General features: G+C 40.1%; 1 protein-coding gene across 1 annotated transcript in view; it reads right to left on the bottom strand.

Annotated features, from left to right (window-relative positions):
* dennd4c (DENN/MADD domain containing 4C) overlaps nucleotides 1–8,180 on the bottom strand; it is a gene marked incomplete in the record, with an annotated part of 49,384 nt that overhangs the window by 26,103 nt on the left and 15,101 nt on the right. The window contains 1 exon segment of the mRNA XM_014004386.1: nucleotides 2,698–3,008. Within this exon segment, the coding sequence (XP_013859840.1) occupies nucleotides 2,698–2,996 (299 nt within the window).

The raw sequence follows: 8,180 nt of genomic DNA, 5'->3' as shown, positions 1-8,180 counted from the left end.
TGGCACTGTTTGGGCCCCTTGGTACCAATTGAGCATCGTTGCAACGCCACAGCCTACCTGAGTATTGTTGCTGACCATGTCCATCCCTTTATGACCACAAAACCGTTACTAGCGTGGTGTACCTAATAAAGTGGCCGGTGAGTGTATATTGTTACCGCCACCCATCATAATGTATATCKTGATATGAATTTTTTGCCATATCGCACATTCCTACGCTTGTTTGTTTCCTTTGTGTCTCCCTCTTTCAGGTACACGGTCTCTTGAACAGTCATTTAGCTAGAGGATCTTCTTCCAGCTGGATATGCCTCAGGGCACTGTGCCAAACCCTGGGTTCATCGAGAATTATTTTTTTACACTACATAAATTTCGTAAAATTTGTAAGCAGCATGCGGGTAACCGCAAATGTTTTATAAAGCCAGAGAAGGAGACCAAGTATAAATTGTGTCAGCTTGGACTGAAGTAGTGTAGCGATGTTACTAGGGCTGTGTTTTGGCAAGAGTTTAATGATACGATACGTATCACAACACGGGGGTCACAATAYGATATAAAAAAATAGCAATAACCAGCACTCCATAATTATCAAACGGTTTTAATAAGGGAAAAAATAGGATGCGTTAAAGAAAACAGTTCAACAGGGGACTATTATACTAGTTTATAATGGTCTCCAAACAATATTATCATTTATTGCGATAATTTCTGAGACAATTTATTGTACAGCAACATTTGTTATCGCGACAGACCTATTAGTGACAAGATGTCTTTCTAAAAGGAAAAATATGAAAAACTAATTTCTCCTTAATGTGGATATTTTAAGAGATCTGCTGTTCTGTAGGGGAAAATCAGCATGTGGTCAGCATTACAGACTTTTGTTTAAAAGCTTTGGTTTCCTGTCTGTACAGGATGATTCAGACCATTTTACCAGCTGACTAACAACTAAACCCACACTCACAATGCTGTTGCTTAATTATTTTGTGCTCTACCCATCTTACTGCTCTTGCTCTAGAATGTCAGACATCTAAAAGATTCAACCCGGATTAAAATCTATCTCCCACTGTGTTCAATTTTGTTTTTGCATGACCCCCTCTATGGCAGCACGCTTCGTGTCCTCCCTTTCCATTAGGACAATGCCATGTGGGAGGCCAAAAGATCTTATGCTGCTCAAACTACGACTAAAATCTTGGACAAGTATGAGGGCAGCCTTGGCAGATAGAATAGTCCTGAACCCACTCCATTCAATTTTCAAAAGAGAATAGGGTGAAGCTGAAGAGGCCAGAGAGAAAAGCTGCCAACAAATTCTCATTCAGGCAACAAAAACCCAAGCCCCTAATGGGCAACGGTGAAACGAGATGCTCCACAGCTCCGGGCTGGGAATGTTTCAGTGGGACCAGAGGGTGAAAAAAGGACGAATAAATGATTCAAACTTGGAAAGCACAAATTTATACTGATCTAGTTTAACCAACCAAACTGAATGCATCATTTTACAGCCTTGCAGCATTTTTGCATAAACAGCAATTCAATGGATTTAGCCCAGTACTGACTCAGATGGTTCTGAATTTCAACTCTTAAGTCTTTATAATTTCTAACTGAAGAAAGAGTCAGAGGCTGGAGTATCTGGTAAACGTTATTATCCTGGCTCATTAGCTGCATCACTGATTAGATTCTTCCTCAGAAGAAAACAACTGACAAACAATCTGTTAGCTTCTATTTTAGCTACCCTGYTTATGTACTTGCAGGCTACACATGCCATTATAATCTTTAGGGTATACCATCTGTAGAAGTATTCCTTGTGGGAATGCATAAATCACACTTCCTCTTATGCCAGAGATGAGAGAAGTACGTAGTTCTGGAAATCACAATCAAAATTTGAGGTTTGTGCAATCTCATACCATGTTGTGAGACCTAAAACATGGTTAGAGTACGTGTGGAGGATTTGTGTCAGCTAATACCACATTAAAATTTAGATCAACGGCTGTAAAATTACCTGAGTTTTGCATTTCCGATGGTCATTTAGCATTTAGAGATATTTTACTAACAGAGCCAGCAGTCTGATTTGTTGTTTCTATGCGTGAATCTTAACTCTGCAGAGTGAGGGAGAATCTCTGAGTGATTTAGGGTCAGCTGTGTTTCTTCTAACTGAAAACACCAGTTTAGTTAGTGAGACGAGCAAGATTCACACAAAGACCTCGGTGTGTGGAGAACTTCAACGCCTCAGGTTGTTGCATCATCGTCCTGAACGAGACACAGCTGCGTGTGATGTCACTCGCCCATTCAGCTCAGACAAGCTCATGTGTACGCAGCGTTTATGATGGAAAGCACAATATTTTATACTCCCAAAGACAAGGGATTTCTCAGGTCTTGTGTCTTTTTCTTGTTCTATAAGACAATTTTTAAATATTGYTCATCTGCTATGGATAGTTTAAGACCAGAAATAACTTATCCTCCTGTCTACTCTAGGAAATGACATTCTTAGACAAATAACTTTTTGAATTTGTCAAGAATTATTTGTTTTCTCCAACGGATCGTCGTCAGCAGTGGCGTACGTATTCTGGCAGTAGTCCACTTTAATTATTCTTATTAACACAACATATTTTCATAGTTTAATGCAAGAACTCACCAAAAAATTTATAAAAATGATTATAAGCAAAGCTGGGATCAGTTTGAAACTTTTGTCGATTCTGAACAATAAATCAATCTCACCCGACGTCGATGAGAGGCGCTTTGCCCCGCCCTCGTTTGTAGCACAGGTAGAACTCGGGGCTCTTCAGGCTGCCATGGTTTAGGTTGGCCGGCTGGCCACTGTAGGTGGTGTCAACACAGGTGAATCCCTCGGGGACCGTTTCACCCGCTGACTTGTTGATGACGGCCAGGTCAGTGATGGGTCCTTTAAATCCACCGGACTTGGTCTCCGACAGGTCCTGCTCCAGCGGCGTGGACTTGTCCGTGAGGCCGGCTACCACAAAGTAGTCGGCCACGCGGTGACCCTTGTCCTCAATCATGGCTGGGCGGTCCTGAGGATTATGAAAAATATATTTATTTAGTGTTTCGTGTGGAGGTAGCCGACGGTCATTCACAAAACGTACATTAAGGTTAAGATTATAATGTATAACATTATTTTAAAAGGTTTGACCCAAACAGTTCTCATTTAATAAACCATAGTTTGGCATTAAAGATGACAGACTACATGCATTCATTGACAAAACAAGGATCTTTATTTTAATTTGAAATGAATAACACAACAGCCAAGCTTTCAGATTTGACTTTGAAACGATGACATGAAAGCAGAATGCTAAATAATCCTCTGGCCAAGGTAATAAAAAGGGATCCTTAGACTCTCGCACCACAACGCAGCAAGCAAAYTGTGGAAACAGAAGTGGTGATAAAAGGACTTGGGTATCCCGACATCCAAAAACACTCCTGTCATTGTAGATCACCGCACCGCCCCTAACAGGACGACAGTTAAAGCTTTTGGTGTCAGCAGAGAACCGAGGCAGAGCCACCAAGCCGAGAGGAATGCTAAGAAAAGCCACCGACAGAGTAAATCAAATGGACAATCGAGACTATAAAGCAGCTGAAATACGGCCTCAGATGCGTCTTGAATAATTAAAAATGTAAAGCAGAAGATGCTTGCTTTAAAAGGTAGCAACAGCTACAATGTGCCTTTAGCCATTAACTATRAAATATTTTTATAAACATCCAATAAAAGCAGACTCAATCACCAGCTGTAGCGTTCTAAAAGATGCTAATCTAAACAGGTTGTTGAACGAGTTCATCCAATAAATTGAGTCAATTTAATCCTACCTTAGTGCCATWATTTTGTGTTTATATTCAGTGAGGGCTGCAACATCTGGAGTTTGCTGTATCATTTGATCATTTAAGTTCTAAGTTAGAGGTACAGGATATCAAATCATTCTAAGCACCACGTGTTTCTTGACGTGTGTATTTATAGATCGTTTATTTCCTCTTTTTTTTACTTAATTTTGTTTGTTCAACGTATTTGTTTGGGGTAGTTGCCAGGATGGGGATGTTGTTTATTACTGCCTTTATTAAAAAAAGCAAAAAGATCTTAAAGCAAGCACTTGGCCTACAACGAGCTTTTAGAAACTACAGAGAAGTTCAGTTTTTTCCAGTGGTGAGTCACTTGAGACAGGACAAAAAAAAGCTTTTACAGCCACACTGAGGAGAACAATCCACATGACATTTTGAAAGGTAAAAAGCTGAAGGCAGAAACATAAAAAAAAAAAAATAAAGCCCATATGAATTAGTTTCTCGTGTGCCACTGGCGTTTCTTCAAGCAGGATAGAAAAGCAGGTCTGGTGARAAAAACCACTGACCTGTGACTTGTAGTTGGTGGGAGGTGGGAGCTGGACCTGCCTGAGTGGAAATTTGTTCAGAAAAAAACACTTTTCACACCCAATTTCAAAAGCAGATTCAGCTTTGCAGCATTGTGAGTTACACATCTCTATTAACGTGTCTTGTGCAACACTTCAGAGTATGTAACAAAAATTTAAAGCATGTTTCATTCCTTTGGGACAAAGATCTAATGCAGTAAGTACTTCTTCGTAAATTTCACTTCAACTTGGCATGCTTAAACACACTGCGTTTATAGTCCAGGTTTAATACGATATTATAGTTGGATATTTGCCATAGTTTGGCATATAGCAATGGTTAACATAGTAAAAAGAAAACACTCTTACGAATAATCTTTCAGCAGATAAATGAGAATACATTCTTTATTTTTTCATCCCTTTAAGAGACACTCATTCRAAAGAATGTCTCTAAATCCTGTCTTGTAATCGACTCCAGATGTGCTTTTTCACAACACAATGAAGAGTTTTCTCTGAGACGCTCCTCGCTCTAGGTTTGACTGGATCCAGCTCTTGTTTCATGATGATGCACRTCTGCCTTTTTAGAGCTACGACTTTCTGCTCCGAAGAGATTTACTGCATTGTATCCATGGCAGCTGCTCACTGGTCAAACCCTGATCAAAAGCAAACGTAAAAAAAAAGCAAAAGCAAAGTAAATGTACTCTGATCGTTTAAGCCAAGGCCATTTGGTCTYCCTGGATTTCGATGTCTTTCTTTTTTGGTTCAAGTTGCGTATTTATTTTAGAGATTTTTTATTTTTGCACAGTTCTGACGTGTCATTAACATATTTTTGTCTCCATGTTTTATCATCTAAGCCAGTGGTTCCCAACCTTTTTTAGACTGGTGTACCCCTGAGCCATGTTGTCATACCACTAGTATCCCCTCTGTCMAACGTAATAACKCTCTAAAACTATAATGTACAACAGCTGATAATTAAATGAAAACGATTTATTTAACACCCTAAAACATTTAGTTCTCAGGCATTTTATTCATTTTATTCTATTCAAAGAAAGATAAAAAGATAAATATAAAAACATTACCTTGAAAGTGAATAAGTAAATAAATAAACCAGATAACAGCAGGAAGCAGTGGCGTCCAAAACACAGCAGAAAATCATCCAAATGAGCAAATTCCGTGAGATTCTGCGTTTTATACTGGATTCCATTTTGTGTCAAATCCGTGATTTCCACATTGAGGAAATCATAGGGACCTACATATCCCAGTCCTACTTTTATACACCTGGCTGGGAAATTTTTCCACGTACCCCCATAATATGCACGYGTACCCCAAGGGGTACACTTACCCCTGGTTGGGAATCACTGATCTAACCAACGAGAATCTAAATTGGGCAACAATCGACCAACACTGGGCATGCAGAGCGTGAAAGAATGGCTTTGCCCCTAACCTCTTAAAGCCGTCGTATCAGTCCTTCAAGATTCTGACACTATGCTCAATGACATTACAGTTAAAYAGAAATTAATTTTCAACATATTAAGCAGGCTAGTTTTAGAGTCATTTCAATAAATGCTGCAGAAGGTTGAGTGTAYGCAACTTCCCCTTTTAACTTAGAGGCCAGAGGTTCACATATCATCTGTGAAGGTGTTGCTATTAAAGTAGTGACTCGTTTACTTTAAAGCTTTGGCTTGATGAAGAGGAGCACAGAGAGTCTAACTCAAACATGACAACTTAATSAATGTATATTTTGCCATTTAATATCTTCTTTGTTCTTATAATTAAACACGTCACTAACTATTACACTGACTTCTTCATAAGACCACAGGCAAATTTTCACTGATGTGTGAATATCATTAGCAGCAGCCAGCAAACCATACAAATCTCTCTCTCCAGAGCAGCCCGCAATAGATAAACACCAACGTCGCYGTGGCAACCTCGCTCTAACAATGCCAGGCTGCTCGACCCTGAGCCGCGACTAGTGTTACTCCAACCTCAGGAAATCGATCTCCAAGTTTACTCTCAGCGTTGCTGACGTTGGCTTCACTCTGCTGTCAGACTCCAAGGGCAGTGAAAACACTTCAGATCCAGGATTAGACAAATAAGAACAAAAACGGCATAAGAGGATTAYTTTTGATGTCCCTTTGTGAGCAAACAACACGTGCCAGGTGCCATAAATAAACCTAAAATCTTTGAAGCAATTGAAAAAGGAAGTAAGGACGGGTTKTTCAGCCGTTCTTACGAAYARTTTGGGGATTTTGAYGACAGAAATACACCAAATTATTATSAAATGAGAGTCAAACTAGTGCCTTATTGTAACTGGAGTCAGTGCCTGTAAAGAGGTCGTGTTCTGCCCCTCCCTCGTCATTTGAAAACCTGTTCCTGTGTAGCTCCTGAGCCCTCATGATCGAGTGTCACCCTCTTTGTCTGGGCTGCACTCGGTGTGTAGGGTCACAACAACGGAAAAAAGCTTTAAGGCACACATACAGACAAAAAAAACCTCTAAATACGCACAACATACACACAAAAGCAAGAAGAAAAAAAACTCATATAACCTGCCTGTTTTTAAATTATAAAGCTAGCAATAAATGTAAGGTACCCTGAAGAAATACATATCCCTGCTATTTTTTTCGACCAGGTTTTAGACTGTGTTGGAGATGACTCTTGGCTACTACCACACCGAATTTCAGCTCGGTGTCTGTTAAACTGAGTTAGTCATATGTGTGTTTGAGGTGGTCAAACAGCTGTGGTAGCCATCTTGAATCAAGTTGGGTTTTAAACAATCAGTTGTAGATGAGCGTACAAACGTTGAAACTTTTCTGTCCTCACATGTCCACGTGTCAGTTTATCATCATCTGTGATCMGAGTCAGTCCTCACATCAGATTTTCCAAGAGAGTTTTGTTTCTATCRCAGAGGTTCTGGTCTTGACTTGCTCGAAAGCATTTCAAAGGCTGGTTCTGCAGCTCAACGAACCCCCGAGGGCAGACAAAGCTCTCGAGTTGCCCTCCATGAAACGGGGGGAGGTCTTTAATTTCACATGCCTRCACTAAAAGACTGTGTTTAAGGCGTTCACCTGTCCTGAACCTCCTGGATCGTTTTAGCAAACGTCGCGTAAAAGCGCTCACTGAGTTTCCCCTAGTGGTCTGCCACACAATGATCTCATCTTYTTAACACAAAAGAGCCTGGAGGCTCGCTCCCCYGGGGGTGAAAGAGCCTGCCTCTTTATGAGGACATGCACGAGTGGAGAAACAGTGCTGGACAACAGACAGAGCTGTGTCCGAGTCCTGTCCGCAGGAGTCCTGCAGCCAACGTCCACACTCAGCTGTYCCAAAACAGCTGAGGACGACACACTCATGTTTGTGAACACAGCTAACGAGAAGAAAGAGACATTGTTTTAACTGTGAAGATGTAATTACACAAGAGAAGGGATTGTGTAGTTTTTGTCGATTTATTGACAGATTTCCGATTTTTGCGGATTTTGATTTTGGCTCAAGCCCGAGTCATCTCTGAAGGCCCTGTCACACTAATATCTTAGACAATATATGCCAACTTATGACAATTACTGGTAGTTTTATAYCTAAATTCCTAATAAAATTTATATAGTTGATCAATTTGTTAGCATTACAGTATGCATAAAAGAAGCTTCCAGTTGAAGTTTTTTAATTCCATTTTTGACATTTTCATAAGWTGCTGAAAATGTTATAGCATGACAGGGCCTTAAGAAAGGCAAAGACAGAACAATAATGTTTGTAGCCAGTGTCTTATTAGCAAAATATCTCAACTAGTAAAACACTTAAAGTCATTAATAGTAGGGCTGCACCAATTGCAGTTTTCTGGCAACCAAGTCAAGTGTTATAAATTCA

Source organism: Austrofundulus limnaeus, unplaced genomic scaffold, assembly GCF_001266775.1.
Source record: "Austrofundulus limnaeus strain Quisiro unplaced genomic scaffold, Austrofundulus_limnaeus-1.0 Scaffold23, whole genome shotgun sequence".
Classification (NCBI taxonomy): Eukaryota; Metazoa; Chordata; class Actinopteri; order Cyprinodontiformes; family Rivulidae; genus Austrofundulus; species Austrofundulus limnaeus.
This window is presented reverse-complemented; position numbering and strand designations above follow the sequence as displayed.